Below are 18,022 nucleotides of genomic sequence, written 5' to 3'. Positions count from 1 at the left end.
ACTGGTTGTACCATATGAAAAATCTCACACTTTGGCCTTCAATCACACTCTTTGGAATGGTTCACCCTTGGCATATCTGGAAAAAGCTTTGGGATTCTCTGAGTTATTCCCCTTCGACAAGGGCTTCCAGAAGCACATCTCCTTCATCAAGGCCTGCATCCAGAAATGTGCCCTGAAAATTACCACAGGTATGTAGGCTGAGCTGGCAGGAAAGACCTTACAAAGGGAACAAAACAAGTCATTTTTTGTTTTTTTTGGCCTGGCTCAGAATTGGCTCCATAATACAATAACCATTGTTATTCCAGGAATGATGCCGGGAGACAGTAAAGGAATCATGCAATTTGGTGTGATTACAGACACACATACCCACCTTAGGATCACTAAGAGGTCAGAGGTTAGTGTAATTTCCAGGGCCTTCAATAAGGACAATATTGCTCTGGGGTTTTGTTAGATCCTTTATCGCCATTTGATCCAATTGATCGTAATCTCCTCCTTTGGTTTGACAGGTAAGGATTGGCATTGGTTTTCACCATTCATTCAAAAGAGATCCTCTTCACAGTGGCTCTTTACCTCTCTGTATACTTAGCCCTCATTACTTGCTATGAAATTCCACAGGGTTCTGGTATTGGCTCCGCTTATCAAGTTTCAAGTTTATTGACTTTTAATATACCGACCATCAACAAATATTTGGCTGGTTTACAATAAAATATTTAAAAAGAGAAAGAGATAATACATATTTAAAAAATAATGGAAGTGTACATTAAGGAAAAGTTACATATTTTGAAGAAAGAAGGAAAAGAGGGAATAGGGTAAAACATATGGGATGGGGTCGCTTTATAAAAGCGGTTGGTTGAGTGAAAAGAGAAAAAAAAAATAATAAAAAAAAAAAATGCTCTAACCACAAATAAAAGCGTCGCGAAATAAAAAAGTCTTCAGGCTTATTTTGAATTTATCAAGTTGTTGTTCGAATCGGAATTGCTGTGGCAGAGCATTCCACAATGTTGGGGGCGACTACTGCAAAATTTATTTTCCGGGTGTAAAAGAAATCTTTTATGGAAGGAATTAGCAAGAGTTTCTGATCTGCTGACCTCAGTGTACGTGTTGGGCATTGAGGAATGAGAAGCTTATCAAGATATGAAGGCTGATGAGAGTTTTATTTTAAAGGTCAGCAGGATAGTTTTATAGGTGATACGATGTGCGATAGGGAGCCAATGTGCTTCTTTCAAAAGTGGGGTAATGATCATATTTGCCTATTTTGTAGATGAGTTTTATTGCTGTGTTTTGAATTAGTTGTAAGCGTCGGATTTATTTTTGGGGGGAGTCCGTTGTAAAGAGTTACAGTAATCAAGGTGAGAAATAACTAAAGAATGAACCAGAATTTTAATTGCATCTGTATCTAGAATCGAAGTTAGGGAACGAATAAGGCGAAGTTTAAAGAAACAGGTTTTTACTACTGAGCTAATGTGATCATGGAAAGTAAGATCCTTGTCGATAATAACTCCTAATAGTTTTATTTTTGTTTCCCATTTTTATAGGAATGGATTTGATAAAGATCTTTTCTGATAGAATCTCGCTGTTTTTGAATGGGAGTAGAAGGCCGCGGGATTTATCTATGTTGAGGGAGAGTTTATTTGTGTAAAGCCAGTCATTTATTGCATCCAATTTATTGTTTATATATCTTTTACTTCTGAAATGTTTGAGGTATTGACAGGGTGAAGTAGTTGTATGTCATCTGCATAGGTAAAGATCGTGAATCCGATGGACTGCGCTAGCGTAAGAAGAGGAGATAGAAAGATATTGAATAACAGTGGGGATAGAATGGAACCTTGCGGGACACCATAGGTTTGAGATATAGATGGAGAAGTTTCATTCTTTACATGAACTTTAAAACTACGTTCGTTAAAGTATGAAATGAACCATGAGAGCCAGACCTGTGATGCCACAGTCTTTAAGTCGGTTGATGAAAAGAAAGTGGTCGATAGTGTCAAAGGCTGCAGACAGGTCAAGGGAAACAAGGAGAACAGATTTTTGATGATCATGGTAGTAATGTATGGTTGAGACGAGGCCTAGCAGTGACAGTTCAGTGGAATGTGAAGAACGAAAGCCTGTTTGACACGGATGTAAAGCATGGGTGTTGTCGATAAATTCTGTAAGTTGATTATGAATGATTTTTTCCGGTTAGTTTAGAAATTAAAGGGAGGTTAGCAATAGGGCGGAAATTTGCCGGTAGAGAGGGATCTAAGTTGTGATTTTTCAATTTTGGAATAACAAGGGCTGTTTTCCAAACTGTAGGAACAATGCTGTCAGAAAGGGACTTGGATACCATTTCCCGGATGAATGGGTCAAAGAAGGAAAATAATTTTTTAAGGAGCGAGGGGGGAATACTCTCCATGAGATTGTTGGAAGTATTTAAGGATTGTAGGATTAGAAGGAGGTTTGCTAGAGAGGGCAGTTTGAAATTTGAGCAGGTGCTGAAAGATAGATGAGTAGAGTCATCGGGAATGTGTGGAGGAGAAGTAGGAGGAGGAGGTCCGAAGTGGGATCTAATATCCTTGATTTTTGTATCGAAGAAAAGTGCCAGCTCGGTAGCAGAAGGCTGCGTAGTTAAGGGTGAGGGTTTCTTTGTTTAATATTTTCATTAAATCTTTACTGGTCAATATTCCAAACGATTTAACCAGCCAGAAATGGCTGCTAACTGGTTAAATCGCTTGGTTGGGGCTATCTGCTAATTTTTAACAGCACTTAACTGGTTATCTCTGCTGAAAATTAGCACGCAGGTGAAAACCGTCTATTTTGAGGGCAACACATAAATGGAACACGGCAACCCACGTCCAGTGAAGTTCTGAATAGCAATATTTGGGAAGAACGCTAGCAGTGTTCAAAATGCTCACCACTGCCAGCTAAATACTGACTGACCCCTTAGCCACCCCAGTCCAAGCTGCAGGACCTACTGACAAAGTTCTCTCAGTCCCATTATGCCAACCCCTTTACATTTGATATTTCACCACTTGAGAACATAAGAATAGGTTTACTGGGTCAGAGCCATAGTCCATCTAGCCCAGAATCCCATCTTCACAGGGGCCAATCCAAGTCAGCCAAAACCCAAATCCTAGCAGCATTTCATACCATCGATCCAGCGCAAGCGATGACTTCTCCCATGTCCGTCTCAACAGCAGTTTATGGACTTTTCCTCCAGGAACGTGTCCACACCTTTTTTCTAAACCAGCTACATTAACCGCCTTCACCCGCGTCCTCTGGCAACACATTCCAGCGCTTAACTATTATCAGAGTGAAAAAAATATTTCCTCCTGTTGGTTTTAAAAGTCTTACTCTGTAACTCTGAGCGTCCCCTAGTCTTTGTAAATCCTGATGCAGTAGAAAAAAAAAAAATCCATTTGTACCCATTCTACACCACTCAGGATTTTGTAGACTTCAATACTGCCTCACTCGAGCGTTCTCTTGGCTTGCTTAAAACCCTTCACGTTCAAATACTTGAAGGGTTTTAACATAGAACAAAATCTTTTCCAGAGAAAGGAAAATGGTAAAACCAGAGGACATAATTTGAGGTTGAGGGGTGGTAGATTCAGGGGCAATGTTAGGAAATTCTACTTTACGGAGAGGGTGGTGGATGCCTGGAATGCGCTCCCGAGAGAGGTGGTGGAGAGTAAAACTGTGACTGAGTTCAAAGAAGCGTGGGATGAACACAGAAGATTTAGAATCAGAAAATAATATTAAATATTGAACTAAGGCCAGTACTGGGCAGACTTGAATGGTCTGTGTCTGTATATGGCCGTTTGGTGGAGGATGGGCTGGGGAGGGCTTCAATGGCTAGGAGGGTGTAGATGGGCTGGAGTAAGTCTTAACAGAGATTTCGGCAGTTGGAACCCAAGCACAGAACCGGGTAGAGCTTTGCAGAAATAGCTCAGAGAAAAAATTTAGATTGAATCAGGTTGGGCAGACTGGATGGACCATTCGGGTTTTTATCTGCCGTCATCTACTATGTTACTATGTAACTAGCTGGTACTTAATCCAGCCAAAACTAGCAAATTTGATCATATTTCTCCACTTTTGCTTAAATTGCATTGGTTCCCAATAGTTTCTAGGGTCTATTTCAAATGCACCTGTCTAACTTTTAAGATCCTGTATGGCATTTTTCCTTCTTTAATTCCCCTGTCCTGGAATTCTACACGACCTGACATTACTAGATCTGCTAAAAAAATTTAAATTGTCTTTTCCCACGTCGAAAGGCGTTATTTACATCAGCAAATTGGGGAAAATCGCTATACTTCAAAATTACTGACCTTTGGAATAATTTACCCTTTCAGCTGCGTGATCTGAGCTCTTTCCAAATATTTCAAAAACATCTGAAAGCCTGGCTATTTTAAAAACTGCAATCCTTGCTCTTTTACATTATTCCTAGTTGATTATTGTATTTTCTCTTTTTTTTTCTAATTTCTAAACCGTGTGTTGAGCTCTATCTTTATAGAGAAGATGTGGTAAATGAGCTTAAGGCTTAGTTTGGTTTTGTCCTGTTCATCTCCTGCTTCCTCTTTATCTGGTGTCCCAGATCAATCTGTTACCACTTAAGTATTTGGCCCAACTGTAAATCGACACCTATCCTTCGAGTCTCGCATTTCAGCTGTGGTTAAACGTTTCTACACACTATATTAACAGTTTTGAGTGATTTGAGGTCTTCTGGAGAAGTCTCTACAATTAACAGTTCTCAATACACACTAATTCTTGATGGATTAGACTACTTTATTATTTAAATTTCATTTAAATTTCCCAAGAATTCTATAGTTTCAACGGTTCTCCCTTCTGCTTCTATTTCCTATCTCCCCTCTTTTTCAACCTTTCAAAGTCCTTTAGATCATTGTAGTCTTATTAGAATGTTTATTTTCTTATTTTTTCTCATCTATCTTTATTTTATTTCTTCATTACTCTAATAATTGTCATTTTTCCAGGTACTTTAGTTAGATTGTGAGCCTTCGGGACAGTAAGGGAATTTCTAAGTACCTATTTTACTTATAATTTTAATGCACCCTATTGTCTATTTTTTCTGTAAACCGCTTAGAATCCTAACGGAGTTTAGCAGTATATAAGAAATAAATTACATTACATTACATTACAAATTACATTACTGTAATAAAATCTTAGTAGGATCATCAGACATGTAGTCAACGGCCGCACAGTCCAAAACATAGCAATTTGGATGTCATGCCATACTTGTTAATGTGACCACGTGTCCCCACTGTTCTTTCAGCATCACTGGTTGCCAATCCAGTATCACTTTCAGTTTTAAGTCTTAGCTCTCAAATCATAAGGTGCCTCATTTGCAAATTCCTCTTTTTCTTCCCTTCCGAGTCCCTTCAAGCCCCGTTGTCACTAACATTCATCAGATAAACTGCTTATCTCTGCCCTTTCCTACTCATTTAAGGCTAGATTCTGTCACCCGTGCCCAAATCGGCAGCATCTACAAAAATGGCCACATGTCATTCATGCTTAGGTGCCTTTAACAGAGTCACGGTTAATGACGCCTAAGGAAAAAAAATTTATGCCTGCAATGTAGTTGTCTAAATTCTTTACTGAATCGCGCCTAAGTCCTACTGTGTCCCTAACCACACCCACTTAAGACATATGGCACCATTAGGCATCCTGCTGTAGACGCATTAATGGCGCCTACACGGCAGATGCTTCCCAGTGCCTACTCTTTTTTTAAATGAATTTTTAATTGGTTTTAAACAACAGGGTCAATGACCATACTAACTATTTACAGAATATGGCCCTTAGAACCTACTCAGAGGTCTGCATTTTATATTTTCAGCCCCCTCATCTATGGAACACCCTTCCGCATCAGTTAAGAGAAGAGTCTGAAATCTTAAAGGTCAAAGGTGTTCTAAAGACCTTCTTTTTTTTTTTTTTTTCAAAGCTTTATTAAGCAAATGAAATACAAAGAAATATACCACAATCTGGATACAAAAACAACCAGAAACTAACCAAAACACAAGATAAAAGGGTCTACCGCGTTGTGTCTGCGCGGAGACAAAAGACACTCACCAAAAATCCAAGGACAACTCACCCCCCCAAATCCCCCCCAGAACCCCCCCAACCCCAACCCCCACCCCTCCAAGCACTCCAGTGTTAGAAATTCAAGAGGGCACTTCGGGCACCAGGAGACAAATTGTCCCAGACAGGAGCTCAAGCCGCCCGGAATTTCCTCCATTGACCAGGGCCACTGTTCTTAGTATCCAAATATTCATACTTCAACAAGGTAAACATTTCATTTTTCCACATTGTGAGGGTAGGCACCTCGGCCTGCCTCCATAACAAAAGGATACATTTACGAGATAACAAGAAAGCCTTCTTCAGCAATAAGGAATTACCCTTAGAGAGTCCCAAAGAGGTAAATTGGTAGAAAAGGAAAACATTCGCTCCAAGGGGAATCCTTATCTTTAGGATCATCTGCAGATGAAGTCCAACAAAAGACCAGAAGGTTTGTACTCTGTCGCAGGACCAAAACATATGAAACAAACCAGCAGGCGCAAAACGACATTTAGGGCCTTCAGCATGAGCTCTAAAGACCTTCTTAGTCAATCAGGCTTTCCTCAGCTATCAGTACACCTCAGTCTGGAAGCTGGTTTTTGAAACATTCACCTTATAATTCCTTTCCTATGGTTTTATGGCGTTTTGTTTCTTATTTTCAGTCTTATATTATGAAATTATTCACCACTTTTGTTATGCGCTAAACTAAAGGCAGTGTATTATATAACCAATCAACCATGGTAAAGTGCGTCGTAGAAGGGTGTGTAGCAGGGAAAAGAAACATGGGTCTATCAGAGGTGCGGTGTTTTATGTATATTTTGATCTATGGGAGTGGTGCTGTATAGATGTCGTTGCATTGTTTGGAGCATTAGTGTGTATGTGAGGGGGCTACTCTCTCCCCTTGCACTCTTCCTGTTTTCCTCCTTCCAATGTTCTGTTCCTCTTGCAGCACTCTCCCCCGCTTCAAGCTTCTTATCACCTCATGGATGGTTCTTACTCTACATCTCTGGCCGACGCCTCCAAATTTTTACGGTTTGACTCCACACCACCTTGTCTTTCCCTGCTCCGTGCTGTGTGTTTGTTTGCATTTTCACAAAAACAGGAAGATGCATACAGATGAACGGAGAGAAACAAATGGACTGACCCTCACTTTATATACTCAAATTTCAAGTTTATTAACTTTTAATATACCGACCATCAACAGGTATCTGGCCGGTTTACAATAAAATATTTACTCGAATATAAACCTAGATTTTTAGGCCAAAAAAAGGGTCTCGATTTATATTTGCGCCTTACAACTACGGATCATTTCTATAGCACTGCTAGACATACGCGGAACTGTACATTAAACATGTAAGAGACAATCCCTGCTCAATAGAGCTTACAATCTAATTAAAACAGAAACAAGACAAAGAAGAGTTAGGGAATTTCTCAAAGAGGGGATAAAAAAACAGACATGGACTCATCGCAGGCCTACCTGAAGCCCTGCTGGTCCAGAGGTGAGCAAGGGCAAGAGCAATCCTCCTATGCTCCTGCCCCATGCAGTCTCACTATTCAAAATGGCCACAAGCTCGGTTTATATTCGAGTCAATCTTTTTTCATGCTTTTTTTTTTTTGGGGGGGGGGGGTTATATTTGAGTATATATGGTACTCAAACTCTTACATAAGAATATAACAATGGATCATCTAGCCCAGTTTCCTGCTTCCAACAGTGGCCAATCCAGGTTACAAGTACCTGTCAGAATCCCAAATAGTATGGTAATACTATTCTGGTAATAATTTATGTTCATTCAGTCATCATATTGAGTTGTATGCAGTGAATTATATGACACATTGGTTAATTTTTTGTGTGTGGCCTGCTAGAGATACTACAGACATTCCAGCAGGGGAGAGCTGACGGAGGAGGGCTGCAGTCCCGCCATCGGACTAACGGTCAGCTCGGGGGCCTGTTCCAGCAGGGCACCCGACACTGTCTTCGCTCCTCCCCATTCCAGCAGGGGAGAGCCGACGGAGGAGGGCTGCAGTCCGGCCATCGGACCAACGGTTGGCTCGGGGGCCTGTTCAAGCTGGACTTCAGTTTTGACTGTTTTGATTTTATTTTTACTTCTTTTTAGTTTATGATATATTTTTTTATCTCACTTATTGTTTTACCACTTATTTTGTTTTATTTTATCATTCAAATTTCATTTAAATTTCCCCAGAATTCAATTGCTTCAACGGTTCTCCCTCTGCATCTATTCTTATCTCCCCTCTTTTTAACCTTTCAAATTCCTTTAGATCATTGTAATCTTATTAGTATGTTTATTTTCTTATTTTTCTCCTCTATCTCTATTTTCTTTCTTTATTACTCTTCTAATTGTCATTTTTCCTGGTACTTTAGTTAGATTGTGAGCCTTCGGGACAGTAAGGGAATTTCTAAGTACCTATCTTACTTATAATTTTAATGCACCAATATATTCATTCTAACCCGTTCTGGGCTCTTTTGGGAGGACGGGCTAAAAAAATCAAATAAATAAATAAATAAATAAAATTCATGCAGCCCTCTGTATATAAAAGGTTGCTCATCCTTGCATTGAACAGACACTTTTCTTTCCCAATCCCTCAATCAGATCAGATCAAAATTAAAACTTAATACCATACTGTCATAAGGGAAGTGTGTGGTGCATTGGTTAAAGCTACAGCCTCAGCACCCTGGTGTTGTGGGTTCAATCCCATGCTGCTCCTCGTGACCCTGGGCATGTCACTTAATCCCCTTATTGCCCCAGGTACATTAGACAGATTGGAAGCCCACTGGGACAGACAGGGAAAAATGCTTGAGTATCTGAATAAATTCATGTAAACTGTCCTGGGTTTCCTTGGGAAAACAGTATAGAAAATTGAAAGAATGAATAAATAAAAAGATAAGACAGGAAAGGCCACGATGGGTCCAACTGGGTTCCATCAAGTCCAGCATCCTGCTCGACTGTGGCTTGTTCACCCCACAAAAATAACAACCAGATCTTAACCCTTTCAGGACCATAAGGATCGTAGGCCAATTTTTGTGGTTTTGACGACATTTTTATGGTAAAAAGGGCTTGCAGATGCCAAAAAATTGATTTTTTTTGTGAAATATCATTATTTTTATTTAAAAAAAATCAAACTTCTGGCTTATGGACAGTGTGGCAAGTGAATCTTCTCGTCAATCTGGCAACGACGCTAATGAATGAATGTCGGAACCAGTTTGTTTACATAAAGGCAGTATCATATGGAATCCGTACATATCAAATTTAGAACTGTAGACTATCCCAATCAAAATTGATAGGATTTTAAAGTTATGGGACAAATATGTCCCTTGGTCCTGAAAGGGTTAAGTAGATCACATTTCTCATAACTCATTTTCAGGAATAAGCGATGGCTCTCCCAAGTCGTTTTTAATGGACCTTTCCTCCGGGATCTTGTCCAATCCTCATTTTGGACTCCACTGGTTAGGCCTATCTTGTAAATTTAAGAGATATCAAGTATGAGTGGAGTGGAAAGAGTCGATGTAAATCGCTTGTTTACTTTTTCCCAAAATACTAGGCCTAGGGAGCATGCGATGAAGCTACTTAGTAGATTTAAAACAGACCGAAGAAAATATTTCTTCACACAATGTGTAATTAAACTCTAGAATTTGTTGCCAAAGAATGTGGGGAAATCAGTTAGCTTAAACTACACACACGGATCGATTTATAGATTATCCAACCCACAACTAAATGACTATAAACAACGGAATGGGGGGTATAAAGGATAATTTATGATACCTTCATTCAGCACATCAGTGTCTTAATTTATTTGCAATTAATAGTTCGATTTTTATTAGCCCAGTGTTCTAAACATGTAAGCGGGTTCATAGACAAAACCGCGGAAGACAAAGGCGCGCGCCGACAAATGAGCGCAAGACGGAGGTGCGCGCCGAAGAAAATGACAGTTTTTAGGGGCTCCGACGGGGGTTTTGTTGGGGAGCCCCCCCCCATTTTACTTAATACAGATCGCGGTGGCGTTGTGGGTGGTTTGTAACCCCCCTCATTATACTGTAAACTTAACTTTTTCCCTGTTTTTAGGGAAAAAGTGAAGTTTTCAGTAAAATGTGGGGGGTTCCCTCTAAGCTGAGCAGGTGTCCTCCAGCTGCATTGCTACCACTAGGGGGTGGAATATTTTCAGTCGCTAAGGACAGGTATGTTCCCTGGAGTCCTGCAGAACTTGCCTGTCCCTCACAATTGAAAAATGTGACAGTAAAACAGCACCCTCTATTGGTGAGACTGTGGGTGGAGGACTCCTGCTCAGCTTAGAGGGAACAGTCGCCCACCCTCCAAACCCCCCACAACGCGGCGCGATCTGTATAAAGTAAAGTGGGGGGGTTCCCCCCCCACACCCCCGTCGGAGCCCTTAAAAAGTTATTTTCTTCGGCGCGCACCTCCGCGCTGCGCTCAGTTGTCGGCGCGCGCCTTTGTCTTCCGCGGTTTTGACCTGACACCATTTAAGCGATACCCTAATTTTAAAAATAGGACTCATCCCCCAAATCTATAGAGAGGTTGAAGTATCATAACTATGCATAATTCTCAGTAAAGAGACCTTTTATAACTTAGATGTTATTTCAAGTCCTCATTCTGAATGCATGTGATGTAATCATTTACTTTAAAACCTCCTTCCTAACCTCAAATTTAATTATTTGTTTATTAAATATTTATTAATAAATTAGTTAAAAGACTAACTAGCTAACTGGGGGTACGATCTTTTGATCAATATTTAACTTTGTCAGTTATATATATTTCTTTAAATATGTACTTTATACAAGAGCAACAACACTTATCTTAGTGGCTTTCTAGCCAGAACCAACATTGGGGGACAATGTTTAGAACAGTGGACTAATAAAAATCAAACTATTTATTGCAAATAAATTAAGACACTGATGTGCGAAAGAAAATTGCTGAATGAAGGTATCATAAATTATCCTTTATACCTCCTATTCCGTTGTTTGTAGAAATCAGTTAGCTTAACAGGGTTTAAAAATTATTATTATTATTATTTTTTTTTTTTAAATAATTTTCTAAAAGAGAAGTCCATAGGCCATTGTTGAGATGGCTTGGGGAAATCTTACGGGCCGCATCGAGGCGGAGGAAGATATCTTCTTTTTCAAGGGTCCCACGACAACAAGAGGACATCCGTTGAAAATCAGGGGCGGGAAACTACGAGGTGACACCAGGAAATTCTTTTTCACTGAAAGAGTGGTTGATCGCTGGAATAGTCTTCCACTACAGGTGATTGAGGCCAGCAGCGTGCCTGATTTTAAGGCCAAATGGGATCGGCACATGGGATCTATTCACAGGGCAAAGGTAGGGGAGGGACATTAAGGTGGGCAGACTAGATGGGCCGTGGGCCCTTATCTGCCGTCTATTTCTATGTTTCTATGTAAATGCGCTGCTTATTCCTAGGATAAGCAGCATAAAATCTGTTTTACTACTTGGGATCTTGAACACTTATATAGCGCTGAAAGGCCCCACTCCCAAACCCCTTTGCATGTCTAAATGCGATGGTGGAATTGGGTCCAATAGGACTAGAAATATTCTTCTAAGTTTTGTAAGGTGTGGAAGATTAAAACAAACAAACAAACAAAAAAAAAAAAAAGATACAAGCCTTATGTTCACTGTACATCTGCTGCTTCTGGCACACCACAAACTTAAGATTCCCACAGGGGATATATAGCATTCTCCCCTTTCTAGAATACACATTCAAATCCATGGACTTCCCTGCCAAAGCCACCGACCCATCCCAAAAACCACCACCTCAGCCTGCTCCCACTTGCCAATAACTAACTAAAATACAGTACGCTATTTCTTTCTCAGAAAAAGGCCAACTGGTTTCTATTAGAAATAACAGCTGCTTTTGTAGCACTTGGCTGGATCGCTACACGACCTTTGCTGTCCATCCCAAAGCGACTCGAGCAAGGCACAGAAACGTAAATTTAAGCAGGATGGGATGTCTTTTTCTCAGGGCCTGATATTTTCCCTTACAATCCTCTCTCAAGGAAATCGCTGGATTCTACCACCACGATCTCTCCTTCCGCACAATCCTGTCCAGAGTACAGGCCATGTACCAAACCATAACGATTTCACTGGCACCCTCCAGCCTTTGGAGCAGCTGGTGCCAGTGTTGCTCTCAGACTCGTAAACACGGAGGGCCTGATTCTGGAAGTCTCAATCACCAGCAGGAGCCACATCCAGAAATGTGTCTTTTTTTTTTTTAAACATATGCGCCTTAAATGTAGTATTTTAAAGGCCTAGACTTACGGCGCCGGTCTCACGCCTACAGAGGCGCATAAGGACGCCTATAGATACTTCCAACGTAAACCATGCCCACACCGACCTTAGGCATCCATAAGCGTCCCTGTAGGCGCGAGACAAGCACCTAAGAATGGCGCCTGCATTTTTTTTTTTTTTTAAACCGTGAAACCCGATTGGTTCATTAGACGGTGGCAGGACACTACCGCTGCCTAACTTCAGAACGCATCCTCTCCTTCTCTGCGGGTATCCCCCCCCCCCTAAGAGACAATTTGGAGCAATTTTAGCTTTAATGGAGTTCTGCCAACATTTAAGAAGTTGGTGTAAATAAACTTGGATGGAGAGTGAAGTCTACCCACAAGGGTCCTACCTCTAACTTCTCAAGAAGAGTACAAATATGCTCTCACTTGCCCACGGATGTCAAGATTATTTCAACAGTGCTCCCAAGCCCAGTTTTACTAAGATTCACATGGGGATTAGTAAATGCCACGGGGACAAATTTGACCCCCATCCCTGCGGGAACTCAATCTCCCCATCCCATCCCTGCGAGTTTTGTTCCTGTCCCATTTCTGCAAGCTCTGCCTTAACTGCACACGCCTTGAATACTTACGATTTTAAAGTGTTTGAGGCTTGCGCATATGGGGACAGAGCTTGCAGGAAATGGGGCAGGGGGACAAGACGGGAAAATGAGTTCCCGCGGGGACGGGAAAAAATTTGTCTCCCGTGTCATTCTCTACCGGTAATAGGGATCAGGCCCCGTGTCTCCCACATTTCTATCCACAGGGTCAGGGAGAGAGCCCAGGAAGCCTTTCAACCACGATCTCTCATTCGGGATGTGTGGCCCACAGAATTAAAATTGCACCAACCCAAGCCAGTCTAGTGGGCTGAAATGCCCTGTTTTATTAAAATAAATATACATTCCACAAATCTGAGACAGAGCCGAGTAAAGCTAAACTGACTAGTGGCCATACAAGAGGTACTAAATCATGTCTTGGTCCCTTGGCTGGACACCAAACAAACAGATCTCAATTTTCAACACTGCCATTACCAGCAGGCAAGAATGCTCAGAGTATGCTCTGCTGGAAGCCTGCAGCTCCCCTCCCTCCCTCCTTCTCTTCCTCCTCCCTTTTACCATTCCCCTCTCCCCTTCCAAATAGAGCCTGCTCCAATGTAAATAGCACTACTTGGTGAACAGGTCATATCCTGGGGTCAGCAACAGCATGGGAAGTTTGAGGCTGGTGGTGGCCTAGGCCGGATTATTTCAGGCCGTGTGAAGTCAATAATAGATCATAGTCTTTCTAGTTGTAGAACTTTAGTCCCTTCAATATTTTGTGTCTTGTTAAAGAACAAAAAATATTTTTTTTAAAGTCTTTGTTAGAAAGGAGGCCCTCAAGTGAGGCATGTAAGATTTCACAGTTCACACATCGCTCAACTTGGTTCCAATTTTTCATTTAAAATTATTCCTCCCTCTACTACCACACACACTGACCTCATCATTCCTATTTAGAACCTTCCTCCCCCCCCCCCCCCCCAATTTTCCCTGCTGGTTTTCAAAAGCCTCTTTGGACAGGAAAAGTACAGATGTTTGTTGGTCATTTATTGGGCCTTTGGCCTTACCTTGCACCCACTCTCCCAAGCCCCCTTTTATCTGGTTGGAAATAGGATTCAACAGGGGGGGGGGGGGCTGCACTGTGTTCCACATACTGTACTACCAAATACTAGAGCTTCCAGCATGTCTGAGTCACAGCTCCAGGTCATTATACAAACCAAATCCAGTCCAGACTTTGTCTCATGCCTCTCATGTATGAATACAGTATAAAAAAAAACAAGCCTACCCAGTCATAAAGTAATGAGTCTAATTTAGGACTGGCAGAGCCTGAAGTTACCTGGTATAGCCCTCTATGTGCTCCCAATACCTCTTAGGCAATATGAAGCCGCTTTAGGCTATAGTGAGGAATGGCCAAACCCTGCCCAAGGAACTTCTGTGCCATTTAAAAGAGAACTGTGGTTTGCTCAGGGTGCAGTCATGGGCACCGTGGAAGATGGTAGCAGGGAAACCGTATGATAAATTTTCCATTTTTTTGAAGAGACGAACTTGGAGCCAGGGGTGGACTGACCACTGAGACAACAGGGCAGCACCCAAGGGCCAACAGTAGGGGCCCCACTGGCCTCTGGTTTAATCACTAGATAAGTAGTTAGGAGTCCATGACCTTTATTGCCAGGAGGGACCAGATCACTTTCAGTCCACCCTTACCTGGCCCACAGAATTTAGCTAACAAGGAGTTCAGCCATTTTGTTTGCCAGAGCAAAGGTGTCCTGCCTAAGGAGCATGTCATTGAAACAGCTGTGCTGGGCTTAAAAATTTTGTCTCAGCACATCTGTTTCACATACATACAGTCCTAAAAAGGGAGTAACCTGAGCCAGCATATGAAATGGAGTGCAGCCACTGCTCTAGGCTTACACCAAAGTGAAACCCTTATATCACTGGTGACACTGCCTGCAAAGAAAATGGCTCCCTCCATGTCAGGTGAACAGAACCATCCATTGAAGTGGCACAGCGGAGCCCGAAAGCGATCGTTTTAAACAAGTGAGTGGGTTTATGACTTTGCTGGCACTACTCTTATTTTGGGGGCCTGCAGCAGCCCTCATGTTCAATTGACACAGACCACCACCAGACCACCAAGGAACCTCCTCTCAGCACGTTCCCCAAACTCAGGGTTAAAGGACCCTTCAAACTGTGTGAAGCAAGTGAAGGAGCAGATAAAGGGAGATGTGAAGTTGGGGGGGGGGGGGGGGGTGTATCACAGGACTGTCCCTGCCAGGAAAATTGCAATTACCACATTCCTGGTGCATTAATGTGAGAAAATGTTCACCGTTTCTATATACTGGGGAAAAGCTTACATCCATTAGAAACATGTATGCATCCTGGGTGCGTCTGATTATTTGTAGCTTACAAAGGGATCCTGATAACTTGTGGTTTTAAAAGTTTAAAAATGCAATTGATTTCTACCTGCTTATTAGAACATTAAGTAAATGCAATAAAATTACTGATGTGGTAAAATTCCCTGGGTGCAAGAAGCCACATGAACTAAGCACTTTTATCCCATAGACACCAGAACCCCAGTTACTACAGCTGGGTCTCAATAAGACATAGTGTTCCTAGAAAAGTTGCCCGTTTGCGTGTGAGAAAGCGTGTGTGTCTCTGTACCCAATACCAAAAAACATGTATTTTTAGATGTGTTCAGGTTACATTTGTGGAACTATACCTCCTAAATAAACCAAAATTATAAACCGAGGACAGACATGGAGCACTGCTAATTCCCAGCTTATGCAGGCCACACAGCACCTTGGAGCTTAAAACTACAGGTGGTCACTGAAGTCCAACCTGGTAAGCAGTACAGAAGCATGGGGGGGGGGGGGGGGCGATGCCATTAGCTGCATACATTAGTACATACAGAGCAAACACATGTTGCTTACTCGAGGTTCATCTCCCTTGGCCTGGCTTGGAAAGCCCTCCATAGCAGCAGCCACCGACCAGCCTGGTTTCCATTTGCAGCATGCACGGCCCAGCAAACGATTGGTAAGGCAAATCGGTTCTTCCTTTCCATCTGTCGCCCCTCCCCCCCCCCCAACAATATTAATATTCCACCACAAACAGTGCCCCCAGTATATAGAGCCTGTTTATAGATAAGGGCACCACATTTTATCCTCTTCCCCCCCCTTAAAAAAAGCTCCCTGAAATCGTGCAGCACAAAGAATAAACGTGCAACTCGGGCTGCTAAATAGACGCGCAAACACCGCGCGCGCGCGCACAATGGGGTGGGGGGGGGGGGGGAGCTCGACTGACAGCTCGGCTTACCTTCAGCTTGAAGGGCTGCAGCTCGCTCAAACTTTGCTTCCTGAGCTTCTCGGTGAGGATTTTCAGCATTGTACACTTCCAGAGGGCGAGATCGGGGTCAAACATGCATCCGCGGCCAGGGATCGGGCCCGGCGAGCCACCCTTTGCACCGAGGGGGGGGGAGGGGTGAGAGGGATTTTACCCCTCCAGGTGTACCTAGAGCCGCATCGAACCCCTTTGCAATGAGGACGTTTTGTTTTCGTTCGGCTGCTGGAAAAAGAAAAGCTCCTTTGCTTCAGTCGCCTTTAAAAACAACCCCATAAGTGATCAGCTTGCCAGTGCATGGGGAGGGGGGGGGAGGCATCTGGTGCAAAGTGTGGGGTGGCAAGCCCCACTCCCTTTTGCAGAGCCCTGAAACCCCCTGATTTTTGCTCCCAGGGAGCTAAAGTGTCATGTGCATGGCTCCCTGCCTCCAGCTCCTGCAGCCGGTCATCCCTCCTCCAGGATCCCCGACTGCCTCTGTGTGTATCTCGCTCTCCCCCCCCCCAGCAATGTGAAACTTGTAACACACGGAGGAGGCAGCGCAGGCAAGCCATTGGCGGGCACAGGCACACTATGGCAGTGTCACGGGGCTGGCCTTGCAGTTAAAGGCACACTGACAGGCCAGGGGTTCCGGGGTAGGAAAGGAATAGGAAATCCTGTGCATTAACCCCACCACCCACCTTCCCTGGACAATGCATGGGGCAGACAGGTTCACTGAAAACACTGATCTCCAGACCACAGTTGGGCTGGGGGTTATTATATCAGCAGGTCAGTGTTGTCAGGGCATTTTTTTTAAACTCTGCTCAGAGGCATTGCTGGAACTTTGTTTTCTTGATTGGGGGGAGGGAGGGGGGAAGCAAAACAGGTTTGTATGCAGTATGGTTGCCACCTGGCTCCCTGGACAATGCATGGGGCAGACAGGTTCATTGAAAGCACTGATCTCCAGACCATAGTTGGGCTGGGGGTTATTATATGTCTGTGGGCTATATCAGCAGGTCAGTGTTGTCAGGGTATTTTTTTAAACTCTGCTCAGAGGCATTGCTGGAACTTTGTTTTCTTGATTGGGGGGAGGGGGGACCAAAACAGGTTTGTATGCAATATGGTTGCCACCTGGCTCCCTGGACAATGCATGGGGCAGACAGGTTCATTGAAAGCACTGATCTCCAGACCATAGTTGGGCTGGGGGTTATTACTGTATATGTCTGTGGGCTATATCAGCAGGTCAGTGTTGTCAGGGTATTTTTTTAAACTCTGCTCAGAGGCATTGCTGGAACTTTGTTTTCTTGATTGGGGGGAGGGGGGACCAAAACAGGTTTGTATGCAATATGGTTGCCACCTGGCTCCCTGGACAATGCATGGGGCAGACAGGTTCATTGAAAGCACTGATCTCCAGACCATAGTTGGGTTGGGGGTTATTATAATTCAGCAGGTCAGTGTTGACAGGGTTTTTTTTTAATCTCTGCTCAGAGGCATTGCTGGAACTTTGTTTTCTTGATTGGGGGGAGGGGGGGAACCAAAACAGGTTTGTATGCAATATGGTTGCCACCTGGCTCCATGCCATAAAGCACAGGTTTCTCCTTGTCTGGTTTTGCCCCATTGCATGCATGGCTTTGTAGTTTGTCTTTTCCCCATCCAGCTCCCTAAAAGAATAGGAACTGCAGTTCCATGCATGCAATGGGGCAACCCCAGACCTGGATCAGCCACTTCGGCTGTCCCAAGATGACCTGGGAAATGCTCTGAATTGTAATAGTTAGGCTGTGGGTGGCAGTTTTCAAATCCAACCCTTGGAACCACAGCACATCTA

General features: G+C 42.9%; 1 protein-coding gene across 4 annotated transcripts in view; it reads right to left on the bottom strand.

Moving 5' to 3' along the window:
* LOC117357438 overlaps nucleotides 1-16,719 on the bottom strand; it is a 239,747-nt gene extending 223,028 nt beyond the window's left edge. For 3 of the 4 annotated variants that reach the window (XM_033938019.1, XM_033938020.1, XM_033938022.1), the window contains exon 1: nucleotides 16,198-16,719. In XM_033938019.1, coding sequence (XP_033793910.1) covers nucleotides 16,198-16,302 — 105 coding nt within the window. In that variant the 5' untranslated portion in view covers nucleotides 16,303-16,719. Of the gene's footprint in view, nucleotides 1-15,815; nucleotides 15,979-16,197 lie in introns of those variants that run through there. The other variant, XM_033938021.1, reaches the window with a different exon arrangement.
* Between the last annotated feature and the right edge of the window lie 1,303 nt (nucleotides 16,720-18,022).

The sequence above is a fragment of the Geotrypetes seraphini genome, chromosome 3 (genome assembly GCF_902459505.1).
Source record: "Geotrypetes seraphini chromosome 3, aGeoSer1.1, whole genome shotgun sequence".
Classification (NCBI taxonomy): domain Eukaryota; kingdom Metazoa; phylum Chordata; class Amphibia; order Gymnophiona; family Dermophiidae; genus Geotrypetes; species Geotrypetes seraphini.
This window is presented reverse-complemented; position numbering and strand designations above follow the sequence as displayed.